The 16,498-nt window shown below is 41.1% G+C and overlaps 1 protein-coding gene across 1 annotated transcript in view; it reads right to left on the bottom strand.

Moving 5' to 3' along the window:
* The window catches only part of LOC122551236 (collagen alpha-2(V) chain-like), a 256,530-nt gene that overhangs the window by 74,398 nt on the left and 165,634 nt on the right, over positions 1 to 16,498 (bottom strand). The window contains exons 21-25 of the mRNA XM_043692826.1: positions 9,076 to 9,174; positions 6,229 to 6,282; positions 3,698 to 3,805; positions 2,416 to 2,469; positions 2,183 to 2,281 (exon numbers count right to left, since the gene is read on the bottom strand). Coding sequence (XP_043548761.1) covers positions 2,183 to 2,281; positions 2,416 to 2,469; positions 3,698 to 3,805; positions 6,229 to 6,282; positions 9,076 to 9,174 — 414 coding nt within the window. The remainder of the gene's footprint in view (positions 1 to 2,182; positions 2,282 to 2,415; positions 2,470 to 3,697; positions 3,806 to 6,228; positions 6,283 to 9,075; positions 9,175 to 16,498) is intronic.

The raw sequence follows: 16,498 nt of genomic DNA on the forward strand, positions 1-16,498 counted from the left end.
TGCTGGAAAAGCACAGCAGGTCAGGTAACATCCGAGGAGCAGGAGGATCGACATTTTGGGCATAAGCCCTTCATCAGGAATGAGATAACTGATAGCACAAGCTTAATTTCATCCCTTTCCCAAACAAAAGCATTATTCTTGGATATTTTCCTTTCAGATACTCAAGATGCAAGTTATACATGTACAGCCAGAACAACAAGGAGACAATGATGAAGAAAAAGTATGCCGTAACTTAATTTGGCAATCAGAGCCACTGGAGAGTAGCAGTGGTCTGCACTTGGAGAGATATCAGGTACGAGTGGCCTATAGCTGGGTTCAATGGTCGTGCAGATGCCCAGCGAGTTTAAAATGAGTTCTACTGCTGAAGATTCCAGTGAAGACATGAATGAGGCAGCATTGAGAGGCCAGCCAGCAGTCAATGCTATGTAGCATGGTCAGACATCAGCATGACAGAGAGCTTTGCACAAAGCTTGGAGCCCTCTCTGTCTAACATGAAAGTGATGACCAACTCTATCAGCACACTTACAGACCTCAGTGTGATACAGAATACCTCAGTTTCCATTTCAGCCCTTACAGTTTCCAGCAGAAGTCTGAGTGTTGCAGTTGGTGCTCAGACTGAAGTCATGTCAGTTCAGCTTACTACCATGCAGGTAGTCAGACTGCAGAAATCATGACTATGGATTACAGGGTACAAAAGGTACTGACAACCAATTATTAAGATTGTGGAGATATTCAAGCCAGGAAAGTGCCAGTGGCTCTGTGGAGTATAAACCTGCTATAGACTCACAAAAAGGTAATCTTCATGATCCCAGCACTGCCACTCCATCAGTTATTTTGCTCTTGTTTATCAGCCAAGCAACAGTCTGCTGTCACAAATGCCAACATGGAACATTTCCAAGATGGATCTTCTGGGTCCAGAGCTGCTTGATGGAATTGTGCAAATAATTTACCATCACCCTCACTGAAAGTCAGTAGTCTTCCACCGGCCATGTTATAGCCATTGGGGTAACGCTACAAAAGGAGCACCAGGGCAGGCAAAGGCACATTGAAGACAGACACAAAGTGAATAGCTGATGTTTGTATGCAATATGAAAAGATATCTCTTAAAAATATGACATGAAAAGTTTGTTTTGTACTGGCTTTCCTTTTGCATTACGAGCAAGTGAACGCAGCATTCATCAATAACACAGAGAAGGTAAAACAAAAATTTGGATTTTGTAGTACTGATATCACACTTTGTTAAGTCCAAGTAGTCCAACTAAGACAAATACTGGGTCAGAAAGGGGCTATTCCTTCTTTACAAGGTGATAATGCTCACTGGAAAAGCGCAGCAGGTCAGGCAGCATCCAAGGAACAGGAGAATCGACGTTTCGGGCATAAGCCCTTCTTTATGCCCGAAACGTCGATTCTCCTGTTCCTTGGATGCTGCCTGACCTGCTGCGCTTTTCCAGCAACACATTTTCAGCTCTGATCTCCAGCATCTGCAGTCCTCACTTTCTCCTCGATAGTGCTCACTGGCATGTTAAGCTCCACAATCACAGCAGTGGTGTCAGATCAGTGTTATGTGAAGATTACATTTAAGATCTGTCTACTCTCTGCATTGCTGGAGGACTTTCTTTATGTACTTACTAAAGGTCTTCATTACTAACACAGGTCTTGCCAGAAGTATATGCATGCTGATATCATTTGGACTTCAAAAAGTAGCTGTCATCCCCAAACAATGGGTGTTGCTGATATGAATGTTGTGCCATATATATATATATATAATATATATACACATATATATATATAACAAGTTTTATGACAAAAGCTGCTAAAAATCCTAAATCAACCCTTCCAAAATCTCCAGAAATGTTTATTTCAATGTTATGTCAAATGATACCAGATAGACAAAGACATTTTAAAACATCAAGAGGTCAACAATAATTTTAAATACAACCAGAATCGACAGTTTTACATTTTCAATTCTTGTCTTAATGCAAATTTGCAATAGGGAAAGGAAAATATAATGGAATTCTACCAGGAAGTTTTCAAGTCACTGTAAAATTTCCATTTCGTGTGGCAATGTTTCATTGAACATTGTATCTCAGGTACTTGCTTTTGTATAATGCAGCATTCAAAATTCCCATAATGCTGAAACACTGTCACACCAGTACTGACGAAACCCTGGGTCTGTCCTTACCCTTGCGCCTGGAAGACCACGATCACCAGGACGGCCAGGGTCACCTGGAGATCCTTTAGGACCTGAAGGCCCCATTACACCGCGTTGTCCTTGAGCACCCTGATGATAGAAAAAGCATTTTTAAAATTTTTTTATTAATGTTGACCCTCAGTCTTTTCTAACTGGTCTTAAAATAAACTTAGTTATCTTAAAATCTAGTAATTGTTCCATAAATATAACAAGGATTGACTTACCTTAGGGCCTGGCAGCCCATCTTGACCTGGGAAGCCACGATTACCTGGAGAACCCTAATTACAAAAAGAATTTCTGAATTTAACACCAAAAGAGGAAGAAAAAATATGTAACTTCTAAACTCTGTTTTACCCTCCTTATCTTTGTCTGAGCTCAGATCCACAGGCAATGTTTGTCTTTTAGTAATACGCCATGCAGCTATTCATTGGTAAGTATGAGTAACGTATGACTTTGAGTACCACAGTCAATCCTAATTCTATTCATTGACACAATATTGCCCATCTCTGACAGTGACTTTGGTGGTAAGGACACAACTAATCAGGCAGGAACATGACAAGTATATTCATTCCTGGCTCCACCCCAATTAAGTCTACAAGAGAAAGGCCAATGGTGGTCTTTCCAACTTACTGCCAATAAAGGCCCTTGGCAGGCTGAAGGGACTCAATGTGCTGTCCATCATTTAACCCAATGCAGTGTGGTAGAGCTCACTGTGCAGTGAACACGACAAGCAACCTTTGGCATGTTTTTTGCAGGCTACAATGGTTTTGGGGGTGGGGGCAGAGTGTCATAGTCATTTAAAAGTACTCATTGCCCGGTGAAAGACGTGAGATCAAGAACTGCCCCAAGACATCATTGTGCGTCAATCACTGCCATTGGGTTGGACCAGCTTCCCTCATGTAGTCCCTTCCTGTCAATGCATACCTATGCCAGATTGCTTCCCTGCTTTCAGGCCTCGTGTGAATGCAGTACTGTCACCAACCACAACTTTGCTGGGGCAAAGCTAAGCACAGAATAGATGCTGGCCTTGGATCTTAGCAAGTAGGATTCCACCCCCAGGTGAACATCCCATTGCCCTGTTCTGTTAACGTCCCTTGGGGAGGAAAATTCGCCATCCTTACACAGTCTGGCGTGAATGTCACTCCAAGATGCTTGACACTTAACTGCCCTCGAGGCATTTAGGAACAGGCAATAAAAGTTGGCTTTGACCATTGGTGGCCTCAGGCCCTAAATGAATTAAGGAATGAAGACTGGCCTGTAAAAGCCTGAGTGACACAAATGTAGCAGGCTTATCAGAAAACGGATAGCATGAGGTTCTCAGCAGCCTCTTAGCTGGTAGCGAACACCCCCATCACTTCCATTACATACCTTTCAATAAATACAATGTTTAATCATTGCTAAACTCATGTTTAAATTCTTTCAAAATGTTTTATGGAACTTTTCAAAGATTGTCTACGTTTCACAGTCACATTTCAACATTCCATGTAACTCTTGTTATGTCCTTACTCTTTCTCCCGATACACCAAGAGCACCAATTGGACCAGGGTCACCACGAGGTCCTCTCTTGCCTTCTTCACCCATTGGACCAAGGGCTCCCTGTGGACCAGGTGGGCCCTATAGTTGGATCAAAGAAAAAGTTCTCAAGGAATAAGATTCAGAAACGGTGCACACCATGTCTTTGGAAACAAAATATTAATTTAGCCATCTCCAAACATATGTTGTGAATTGTATTCATAATTATCTCCTCAGACTTGAAAGGGTTCAGAAAAGATTTACAAGGATGTTGCCTGGGTTGGAGGATCTGAGCTATAGGGAGAGGCTGAACAGGCTGGGGCTGTTTTCCCTGGAGCATCGGAGGCTGAGGGGTGACCTTCTAGAGGTTTACAAAATTATGAGGGGCATGGATAGGGTAAATAGACAAAGTCTTTTCCGGATATGGGCCAGGTGCTGGCAGGTGGGACTAGATTGGGTTGGGATATCTGGTCGGCATGGGTTGGACCAAAGGATTTGTTTCCATGCTGAACATCTCTATGACTCTATGACGTGGTATTTCTTGTGGTATTAAAATAGGTAATTAAAATAATTAGGCAGATGTTAGAAAATCATGAAGTGATACAGTTGGAAGAAAGAAAGAATGATAACAGACAGTATTATTGAACCATATAACTGTAAAAGGAATACAATGGAAAGGGTCAAATTTACTAGCAATTGGCTAAATGTTAATTTTTTAGTGAGTTTCATGTGGATTTCTCTTCACAAGCCCTAGTGAGTTTTCTGACACTATTCTCCAATACTTGCCACATTACCCACATACCCATCTATGGAATCCATCTGCCAGGCCCCGCAGTCAAGGAAAGGCTGCCAGCATTCTTAAAGATCCATCTCACCCTGGCAATGTTTTTCTACAACCGCTACCATCGGGCAGAAGGTACAGAAGCCTAAACACACACACCAGCTGTTTTCGTAACAGTTTCTACCCCACTGCTGTTGGAATACTGAATGGACTCACAAACTCTTAACATTTTCTTGTACAGTGTACTGTGTTTATGTTTTTGCTGCTGTTCACCTATTATTTACTTATCTATGCTACTTAACATGTAATCTGCCTGTATTGCTCGCAAGACAAAGCTTTTCACGCGGTGGCGGGGTTGGTGGGGGGAGAAGGTTGTGTGGTGGGGGTGTTTGCGTGCAGTCACTGTCCATAGAATGTGCCCTGAGACGTGGGTGTCACTGTCTGATGGAAGGCTGGAGGAGCAAGTTGCAAGCTAGGGTCACCAGGTAACTGCACTGACGTTCATGCTAAGATGTCACGGTCTACTTTCCATCTGCCTGGTGGGAGGCCAGGAAACTGCATGTCATTGAGGTAATATAATGTAATAAGGAGGATGTTAATGGATGCTCATACAGATCCCGCTGCTCACTTGCAAGAATCTCGTCACTTTGTTCAAAATTCTGTTCCAAATTTTGCACACAATGCGGGAACCTCCCTTACTGCTGACCTCACGTAATTCTGCCAACTTTGTCATAACACCCACTTCATCCAGTGGTTGTGAGCATTCTGTCCAAAGTAGCTGGAAATGAACGATACTTATAATAAACCTACCATGACCCTTGGCTTTCTACACAGACATGGAGCTGGATTTATTATAAGTAGAAATCCAGAAAGCTAAGAGCAACACCATCATGGCTGCTTCTGGGAGTTGTGACCTAACACTGTGGCTATCAGGCATTTAACCGCTTGGCAACAACATACCTGAAAGGAGGACTGGCAGCTCTTTGGTCCCAGCTACACCACTGGGAGCAGGCATCATTCTGAGATATCACCTGGCCCGCAATAGCACTGGAGAGGCCTTTCTGGAACTGAGGTAAATGGGGTCAGGGTCAGTGAGGTCAGTCTGTCTGCCTTGAGGGAAGGTGAAGGTGGGTACTGGATGTATCTGTGAGGCAGCTTGGGCTTTGTAGGCCGTATGTTTACTAGTCAGGGGGCCATATTCTCTGCACTGAGCCTGCAGGGGATGTTACCAGCTCTGACAGGACTGTCTCCCTCTGCAGCCCCAATAGCCTCCAACCTGTCCCAGCTTCTGGTAGACTGCAGTAGAAGTGGAAGGAGAGCTTGTTCTCTGGGCCTGAAGACCATCTGCAACCTTCTCAATGTTGAAAACTCACACGAGAAGAGGAAGGTGTGTGGCCCTCTTGCATCCTTTTCAATTCTATAGACATCATCACCTCACAGTCCACTCTTCTGAGCCATGTGCAGTTTCCCAATAGAGGGCAAATCAAGGAAGTGATTTCCAATATTTATAAATTTTTTAGACCTTAGTTATAATATCACAACCTAATTGTTCCAGTCCAATAGGTTTTATCGATGGCTGAAGGAAAGGGGAATAAAGGAATACAAATAAAACAAAAGTGAAAAATATTAATTTTCATTTTTATATGTCATTTCTTTGATAGCCGATGCTTCTTCTACAAAAAGCCAATAAACTCTGACAGTATATTTTTGTCTGTGTTTTAATTTGGAAGATGATGAAACTTACAGGCTCGCCCTTAGCTCCACGGTCTCCCTTGTAGCCTATTTGGCCTGGTTCTCCCTGAATGACAAAAATAGTATTTTATTATAACATGTATTAAGCACTAGAAACATTTCATCACTAACTTAATTATTTCTTCATCCACTGACTTGTAATCATGATTGTAATGTCCTCAGTTACTCAAATGAATTATACATGTTATTGTAAAAGTATAGTTATAGATTTAAAATTCTGAAAGTTTTTGATAAAAGTAAACAGAAAATGTTGTCTCCATTGTTTGCGAGTTGGTGAATAGAAACTATAAATTTAAGAATTGAAAAAGTTGTGTTAATATCAAAGGATATGAAAGACCTGGTCATGAACAGTCCTGGAAACAAAATCCATTATGGCTTTTTAAAAGTGATCACATATTTGAAAAAAAATACACATTTTGAAAATGATGGAGCAGGACAGCCAACACAATGACATTGAGGCAAAAGATCTCCTTCAATGTTCTAAGATTCCATAAGGGAAAATTAGTAAAGTCCCAAAAATTCCCACGAGGATTGTATATTAGCTCCAGCTTATTCCTTATGATGCAGGCAACAAGCAGACATTGTATTGGTTGCTCACTATGAGGAATGTGGCACACGTAAAGCTGGCCTGCATAGCGCTCATTGTATAGGGACAAAGTTTGTGAGAAACGAGCCCAATTTAAAGCTAGGCTGGACTACTAAAAACTAACCCACACTTCTGCAAGGGCAAATGCAAGGGCTACAGAAGAATGCCTATAAAGAACACAGAAGTAGTGCAACTGAGCATAGGTGGGCTCAAGATTCTCTGACACAGGACTGAAAGTCTTAAGCAAGAGATGCACAGTAAAAGGGAAATCATCCATTCACCTGCTGGAAGACTTAAAAATGGATGCAATTAGCAGACGATTATGGCAGTGATGAACTCAGGCTGGGGATCAAGGCAGGTTTTGTAGCACAACCAGTGGTGCAAATGTGAAACCAGCACAAAAGGTGCACTGGACATGATGTGGACTACAATCTTCTGCATTGGACTGGCTGATTTTTGGCTGACTTGTACAGCAAACAATCACAAAACCTTTGCAGAAATCTCAGAACATTTACTTCTCTGTGAAATTTACACAGGCAGCCAAGAAAACAGTGTACTTGTTCAGATATAATGGATGCCCCACTTTTTCATATTATAATTTCTACTGGAAGGTGTCACATACATGTTGAATTTGTGTGCGTGTGTTTTTTGTCAGTTTCTAAGTTTACATTTTAATCCGCACAACATATAATGATCTTAATTTTTATCCTAAATATCAAGTCTTTGAATTCATGTGGTGAATCACGCAAATTCTGAGTTTGTTCATAACCTCTCAGAAGTAGCATTTTGTCTCTTCAATGTAAATAAATGTGAGCTTTACCATTTCTAATCACCATCAGCCCTTCTGACATTTAATTTCCACTGCCTTTTACCTATCATAAACTTTCCCTTTTTTAACTTGGAATCTCCCCACATTTTCCATCTTCAATATTTGCTTAAAACCTGTTACATCTTTGACTTCTTCTCAGTGCAACGAAAAGGCAACAACCCAAGGTGTGAACTATGTTTTCTACTACAGATGCTGCCTGAGCCGAGGACTTGCAGCACTTTTGATTTGTATTTTCTTTCTCTTTTGCTTCCTGCATCGGCTTTTTTTTGGGTTTTTGAAGAAATATTTACTTCATAATTCCCACCTTCGGCAGTTCAGATCTTGCAATTCTCTTTCACCTCCATTATCTGGATCTCTTGATCGCTTTGTATTTTCTTTCTTGCTTTTGGCCAGGTATTTATGAAAAATCACATACAGCCCCTTCCCTCAGCTGCTGGCTCCAGCTCTGATATACTGAAAGTGAATCCCAACTGAAATTCCATTTGTCATGTTCCATTAATGATTGAGATCTCCTAGACATTCTGCTGCACCTTATTGGACTTTGTGCTTGGCCTGATACTGAGCTCTTCTTCTGCCAGCTTCACCTCTATGCCCACTTCTTTGACAAAGCATCTCCATCCTTCCTTGGAGTGGATCCTTTCTGCTTGAGCCCTTTAACTTCTTCCCTCTCTTGATCACACAGTAAGATAGTCTGAAGGTGAATTGAATGATTATTTTACTGCTGTGTGATCATAATGTGACACTTTATTATCAGTTTATGCCATACTTTTTATTTTGGTGATGTGGAGCAGTCCTATGTTTTAACTTTTGTCTAAGAAACAGGATTTGTCTTTTCACAGCACGAACATGTATTAAATAAAGAGAAAATACCAAATTTCAATTATACAATACCCTTTTAAATACCATGTCACCACCAAGGTTTGGACTAATTCCTTTTTAATCACACTTCTCCATGAGTCATAACAAATTTCATTAGAGTGCTGACATGGCCATTTAAATATGTTTTAGACTGCGTCTGGTTCAGCACTGGAAGTAATTTAGCCAGGCTTCTTTATGTAAGAAATAATAACTAGCTTATTACAAATAAAGTTTACTCAAACAAATATGCAAGGGTTTTTGACAAAATGAAAGGCTAATGCTACACAAAGATAGATATGACATATATTCTAACATCCTAACTTCAATTTAACATGATTGCACACACCAAACAGCCAAAGCAATCAAAACAGATCCCAACAATACCTTACCAGATGTCAGTGGCACTGTGGGTGACCAAATTTCATTAATGTAACAACGCTCACTGAGAGCTGACTTCAACAGCTCAAAAATGCATTCCTGAAAAATAGATTTATGGCAACCAAGAGAAGAAGGGGATTACCAGTATGCAAAAACTACCATGTAGTTTGAGTAAAGGCATTGCTTACCCTTTGACCTTTGATCCCAGGAGGCCCCGTGTTCCCTGTTGGACCAGTAGATCCAGGAGGACCTGGAAACCCAGCAGCACCACTTGCACCTGGGGAACCCTGTGTAATGGAGAAGAGAGCATTGAGTGCTTAAACAAAGATTCACCTCATCTGAGGAGACTTAACTTTTAGGGCAAATGTTAGCAAAACAGCCCTGCCACAAGTTCTGGTAGTAAAGAGATGCCAAGGTGTTGAGACCCAGATTTCACTTGAACTGGACTAATTTGGATGAACCAGATGCTTCTTTTAAATCATCTGAGGTGTGCCTAGGAACGTGACCCAAGGAGAAATTTCAAGTGTATTATTTTTCCTTATTGGGAATTTGATTGTACTTCTTCTTACTTTATCTTTCTTCGATGAATTTACATCTGTGGATGTGTGGGAGGTGTCAATAATGATGCTCCAAGACTTTTACATATAGACCAAGCTTGTTGAAGAAATTAAAAACTAGAAGAACTGCAGATGCTGGAAATCAGAAAACAACAAATTGCTGGAAAACCTTTACAGTCTGGCAGCATCTCTGGAGAGAAATCAGAGTAAGCATTTCAGGTCCAGTGATTCTTCCTCAGAAGGGTCTGACGAAGATTCTGACAGTAAGGTTTGAGGAAGGGTCATGATCCTGAAATGTTAACTTTGACTTCTCTCCAGAGATGCTGCTGAGCCTTTCCAGAAACTACTTTTGTTGAACAAATTGGTTCTTTTCATGCCTGTTATTTTCAATTTTTAGAGTTAGCTTTAGACTTTATTAAGGAGTACAACAGTGCAGTTACAGAAATAGAAAAATAAAGAAATAAGTTAAAATATTCAGCACTGCCATTTTCTTAGTATAAAAGTGGAAAAATAGAGAAATAAAATTCATAAGTCTGTACACCTTTTATGAAGAGACTAAATATCAATTGAGGAAAAACTCTCTGCTGGAGAGGTGGAGATGCAGCCAAACGTTAGCCTGACATTTAAGAGGTCACATGGCACACTTCTTTCAAACAGAACAATGATCTAAATAGATACTCAAACTATTTACAGCTTAACTTGGCAAATGAAATTTTGTACCAGATCGACAACCACTTATAAACCTCCCAATCCTTCTCTGTGGCAGGATGGTTGCTTATCAAGAGGACAACTTACTTCCTTTTTGTAGATTTTATTTTTATACATAAAGGTACGTTCAAGTTTTATTTGTGCCTTTGTTAGCAAATGTTACATGAGACAACCGATTATATTTTGAAGTATTTCAATTCAATTTAAATATACAGACAAGGAAATTAAAAGGTGATCTATGATGGAAAAGGGAGACAATTGAGGCCAATGAGAACTGGATTCAAACAACATTTAAGCTTCTAGTTTCCTTCACAGACCAATTGAATTAGACCAGAAACAAGAAGCACAAATCTATATCACAGAGCTGAACTCTACAGACCACCCATGGGTAAAACAACAGCTGGGTGGACCCAAAGGTTGGAGCACCATGCCACCAATAGCATTCCTGCCACAGCCATGGCTGTGACCAGGGTGACTTTAGGTGGGACACCTATCCATACACCAACTGAACCCCTGAAGTGGACATTTAATGCAATTAGAGGCTTCATTCTAGGACTACTTCAATTCTATAAACAGCATGAGAGGACTGGGGTCAAAAAGTGTCATATTGGAAAAGCACCGAGGAGCAGGAGACAAAGACCGGCTGTGATTTTCCAGCACCACACCTTTTGACTTAGATCTCTAGCATCTGCAGTCCTCACTTTCTCCTATGAGGGGACTGGGCCTAACATCGATCCTGGCAGCTTTAATGTTGCAAGCAGTGGTCAGTGAAAGGGGACTGGGGTCTCTCTTTGCCTGTCCAAGGACATTAACCCTGTCCTGTTCCAACACAGCTCCCACTGCTCTCAAACTGACCCTGGTGAGATTCTGTATTTGTCCAAGTTTGGGAATGTCCCGTTCCTCCCTGCCCTCCTGCAATACAAGAGGAAGACATTGATCCTGCTGTGGGGACAAAACTGCTGACCTTGGATAGATTAGTAGCTCTGTGAGGGGGGAAATCTCCTCCTGGAGACAGACACAAGAAAGTTCCCACCTCAAACCGATTAAAGGTCCATCTGCTGAAACATTACTGAGGGCAAGCCTCCCAAAGAGGAGGCCCCAGTCCCCAAAATGTGCTTTGGGCTGCACAGACCTCACTTTTAGCATGTAATCCAATGCTCTGTGATCTCTCATCACAATTCACATCAATGCTACTAGGCCTATGAGTTGCTTTGTCAAATACATCCACATTTTCAGTATTTATAGAAGGAGCCCTTTCCCGGAGAATTAAAAAAGGAAACAAGATGTTTGGGAGAATGTCTGAACTTGAGAAGTTTCTAGTGTTGGGCCAGAACATAAAAAATTCCGACAGCATAAATTCTACCCAGGTTCAGAAACAAATTGAGGCAGGTAGCTTTGCAAAATATGACTGGATGGCACTTTGGATCATTGTGCTGCACTGACAACCTCACAGCTCCAATTTGGAAATCACAAAGAAGACTTTGTGGGCCTGCATTATTGATGGTCAGTATTAAAGTGTTCGCAGTGTGGGGGATCAATGACTATTGTTTTATAAAACTGCATTTGTCATCTGAATATACATTAAAGGATCCATTCATATTAATATGGAGACTTTAATGAAATAAAATGCTCAAAAGCATGATAAAATTAAATATTACACAAGCTTTGTAAGGAGATATTAAGCAGATAGTCAAAATGTTGGCCTAAGTGGTGGGTTTTAAGGAGTGACCGAAAGACTATTTTGAGGAAAGTGAAGTAGAGAGGTGGAGAAGTTTAATGAAGGAGTTCCAGCAGTTAAAACACAGTCAGCCAAAGTGACCTGCAATCATGGAATGACTGAAATCATGGTTAAGAGGTCAGAATTAGAAGATCACAGATATATCAGAGGATTGTGAGAATGGAGGGCTTTTCAGAGATAGGGGTTAGATTTTATGGGATGTTTGCTTTATTGCATTTGGGCTAAAATGTTACAAGCAGCAACTTAACACTGGAATCACCATTAACTGTTTTAAGGCAAAGACTTCCACCTCTTCTTCAGGAGGAAGACTCCCTAAGAGTGTTGCTGGCCAATTGGATGTCAGTGCGAGAACTATAGGCAGTCCCAAGGCTGAAGAGTCCAGTTAGATCAAGTGTCAGAAATCTCAGGGAGAGTGATGGAGGTGGCATCAGCCAGGGAATCAGATTTGATTTACTCCTTGGATGCATGTATAGAGTTTGCAAGTTCTCCCCTTGCCTGTATGGATTTCTGGTGGGTTTTCTGGTTTCCTCCCACAGTTCAAAGAAATGAAGGTTCAATGGATTTGGCATAGCAAATTTAGGGTTACAGGGATGGGATCAGGTGAGAGTCTGGGTAGGATGCTCTTCAGAGGGGCAGTGCAGATTTAATTGCCTAAATAGCTTATTTCTGCACTGTAGTGATTCTATGATTCTATAATATTTCAGTATTTAATTAGACGAAATTCCTGTTCACCCAATACTCTTTATTAGGAAAGCAATCTAGAAACAGTGACGGCTCAACTGATGTTGTATTTTCAGAAAATATCACTGAGAACCAACATGCTGGAATAGCATTGGGCATGGAAAGATATCAGTGGGGTTGAGTGGGAAGGTGTGAACATGCATCAGAGGTGATTAAGCAAGATTAGGAGGGGGCCATGACAGCTGGATCTCAGACTACACTTATATACATATGAATGGGGCAAGGCAAGTGTAGGCTACCCAACTGGTCATCATAGAGGGTGATCTGATTCATCTACAGGCTAGAAGATGAGTAGGAACCTTTGTCACAGCCACAGGATGCCATTTGTGGTTTTGATATCAGCTGTTCTGGCATTATATGGGAGGGTGGATGGAGGTGGAAGATGGAGCTGGAGGGGAGCTTACCTATTTGTAAAGGTTCAAACATGAAGTTCCGGGAAAGGTGGGAATGAATTTGAGAGGCATCAACATTTTTAAGCATTTTGGAGGTGAAAGGAAGTTTGAACCTGGGACAGAAGTTTGCAAGAATGGAAGGGCGAAAGATTTTTGTTTTGTTTGTGAGGGGCTATTTCAAAGGACAGAGGAACTGCAATTGAGGACAGGGAATGTTAACATGGAGAGCTAACACAAGATGCAGGAATGGAAGCTAGGTGAGGATAGCTTGATGAGGGAGTGAATTTGAGAGATTAGGAGATGGGTCTCATGGATAAGCCACGCTCAAAGTGAGCATGGGGTAGTACTGTTGCCTCACAGTACCATGGACCCGGGTTCGATTCAGCCTTGGGGGACTGTCTGTGTGAAGTTCGCACATTCTCCCCATGTCTGTGTGGGTTTCCTCTGGGTGCTCCAGTTTCCTCCCGCAATGAAAAGTTGAAGTGAACTGGCTATGCTAAATTGCCCAATGTTCAGGGATAGGTAGGCTAATTGCATTGTAAGGGAATATATAGAGTAACAGGTATAGGGGAATGGGTCTGGGTGGGATACTGTTCGGTGGGTTGGTGTGGAGTTGTTGGACCAAATGGCCTGTTTCCACACTGTAGGGACTCTAATTCGAAAAACATTGTGAGTTAAGAGATCAATTAGAGAAAGATAGAGTTTCAGGTCTAGAAGAGGGTGAGTTCAGAGGATGATTGGCTCCGTTAGTTAGTGAAGGAAGAGGCAGCTGATCAGATGGTCTTGATTTTGTCTTCACATTAACTAATGAGTTCCTCCTACTGTTTTTGGAGATGAAGGTGCAGGTGACAAGGAGAGAGGAATTGAACAGAACCTTTATATTGGTAGAATAGCCTGCAAGGAGGAGGAATTCTCAGGAAGGTCTGCTTTCAGTTATCTAGATTTCTGTTTCATAACCATAAACACATTTTGGAATCAAACATCCAAACTTCAGATGGCTCAATTCCTGGCTAGTTTCAGGACTTGGTTTTATTGGGACTCAGTGGGCATTATTTATGTCACATTTAAACCAAACTTATTCCAGAACAATAATTGTGTGGAAGCAGACAGTGGGTCACAATTTGTGTGATAATGGTCAACTCAGTTTGGGCAGAATTAACTCCATTGGGAAGTTGACATTTATTTGATTCAATAAAATAAAAGAGTATCCTATGCTCAGTTATTTAACATTGCTTGTGCTCAAATATCCCAGTAAAGTTAAAACTGGGAAAAATGCCAGAGAGAGGAGACCGAGAAAAGCAAAACTGTTTCTGCTGGTGATTTCAAACTCTAACAGATCTATTGATTGTTAACTAGGACAAAACAAAAGGGAACACATAGGAATTGGAATATAGAAACGAGAAGCAGGACTAGGTTTCTCTCCATATGTCTTGATGTATCTAAACATTATCAATCTTCTAAGATAACAAATTCCACAGATTGACCACCCGCCAAGCGAAGAAATGTTTCCTCTTCTCAGTTGTAAATAGTGTGTCCCATATCCAGAGACTGCAATCCCTGGGGTCTGGACTCTACAACCTGGGGCAACATCTGCCCTGAATCTATTCTGCCAAGCTCACCCCAAATTTTATATGTTTTAATTAGATCTCCTTCTATTCTTCAAAAATCTGATGAATACAAACTCAATCAAGCAAATGTTTCCTCATATGATAGTCTGCCACACTTGGAATCAGCCAAGTGAACCTAACTGGGTGGCACGGTGGCTCAGTGGTTAGCACTACTGCCTCACAGCACTAGGATCCCAGGTTTGATTCCAGCCTTGGGTGACTGTCTGTGTGGAGTTTGCACATTCTCCCCGTGTCTGCATGGGTTTCCTTTGGGTGCTCCGGTTTCCTTCCACAGTCCAAAGATGTGCAGGTCAGGTGAATTTCCCAAAGTAAATTGCCCATTAGTCAGTCAGAGGGAAATGGGTCTGGGTGGGTTACACTTTGGAGGGTCGGTGTGGACTAGCTCGGCCAAAAGATCTGTTTCCACACTGTAGGGAATCTAATCTACTGCACTACTTCTATGATATGCATATTCTTTCTTAGGTAAGATGACCAAACCCCACAGTACTCCAGTTGCAGTCTCACAAAGGCTCTGTATAACTGCATTAAGATGTCTCTACTTTTGAAATAAAATTGTCTTGTAATGATGACTACATATATCTACCTTCTAAATTGCTTGCTGAACCTGCCCATCTACTGCCATTGATTGGTGTAGAAGAAAATCCAGATCCCTGTGGCCATCCATATTTCCCAGCTGATCACCACTTAAATAATACTTTTCTTTTCCATTTTTCACACTACAGTGTATAGCTTCATATTTAACCATGCTATACTGAAACAGTCGTGTGTTTGTCCACACACTCAATTTGTCCAGATTTCTTTTTGCATCTTCCTCATATTCACAAGCCCACCTCGTTGTGTCATCGGCAAGTTTGGAAATGTTGTATTTAGTTCCCTCATCCAAATCGTTTATACATATCATGAATAGCTGTGACTCAAGCACTGAGCTGCTCTGATGCACTGGCTTCCATCTCAAAAGAAAAGGCTCATTTATTCCTCATCTCTCTTTCCAGTCTGTCAACCAATTTTTCAATCCATGCCAGTATATTAACCCCCAATCCCATCTACTGTAATTTCACCCAATCCAAATGCACACATCCACTGATTCTCCCTTATCTATTCTAATAGTTACACCCTGAAAAAAAAGTTCCAGTAGCCTAGTGGGGCATAATTTCCTTTTCATATACCTATGCTGACTTTGTTTAATCCTGTTCATGCTTTTCAATTATCCTGCTCTCACATCTTTCTCACAGAATCTAACATTTACCCCACGCCTGATGTTAGGCTAACTGGTCTGTAATTCTCTACTTGTTTTCCTCACGGTTTTTTAAAATAGTAGGGTTACATTTACCACTCTCCAATCTGCAGGAACTGATCCACAGTCTAGAATTTTGGAAGATGACAACCAATGTACCTAATACTTCGAGAGTCACTTCTTTTACTAGTCTGGAATGTAGGTTATTAGATGCTGAAGTTTGTCAGCCTTTAACCTTATTAAATTGTCCAGCACCATTTTTTTATTGATACTGAATTTGTCCAATTTCTCCCCCTCACTAGACACTTGGTTCTCCAACATTTCTGGGAAATTACTTGTGTCCTTTTTTGAGAAGACGGAACCAAAATGTGTGTTCAATTATTCTAGGCAAAAGTGAGGACTGCAGATGCGGGAACCCAAAGATTAGATCAGAGTGGTGCTGGAAAAGCATATTTCGGGCAAAAGCCCTTCATCAGGATTTTCCTACTCCTCAGATGCTGCCTGAACTGCTGTGCTTTTCCAGCACCACACTGTTCAGTTATTCTGCTATTTCATGGTAATATACAACATTAATGTATTAACAAGTTACTTAAATATTTTGTATTAACAAGTT

This window comes from Chiloscyllium plagiosum, chromosome 7 (assembly GCF_004010195.1).
Source record: "Chiloscyllium plagiosum isolate BGI_BamShark_2017 chromosome 7, ASM401019v2, whole genome shotgun sequence".
Lineage (NCBI taxonomy): Eukaryota > Metazoa > Chordata > Chondrichthyes > Orectolobiformes > Hemiscylliidae > Chiloscyllium > Chiloscyllium plagiosum.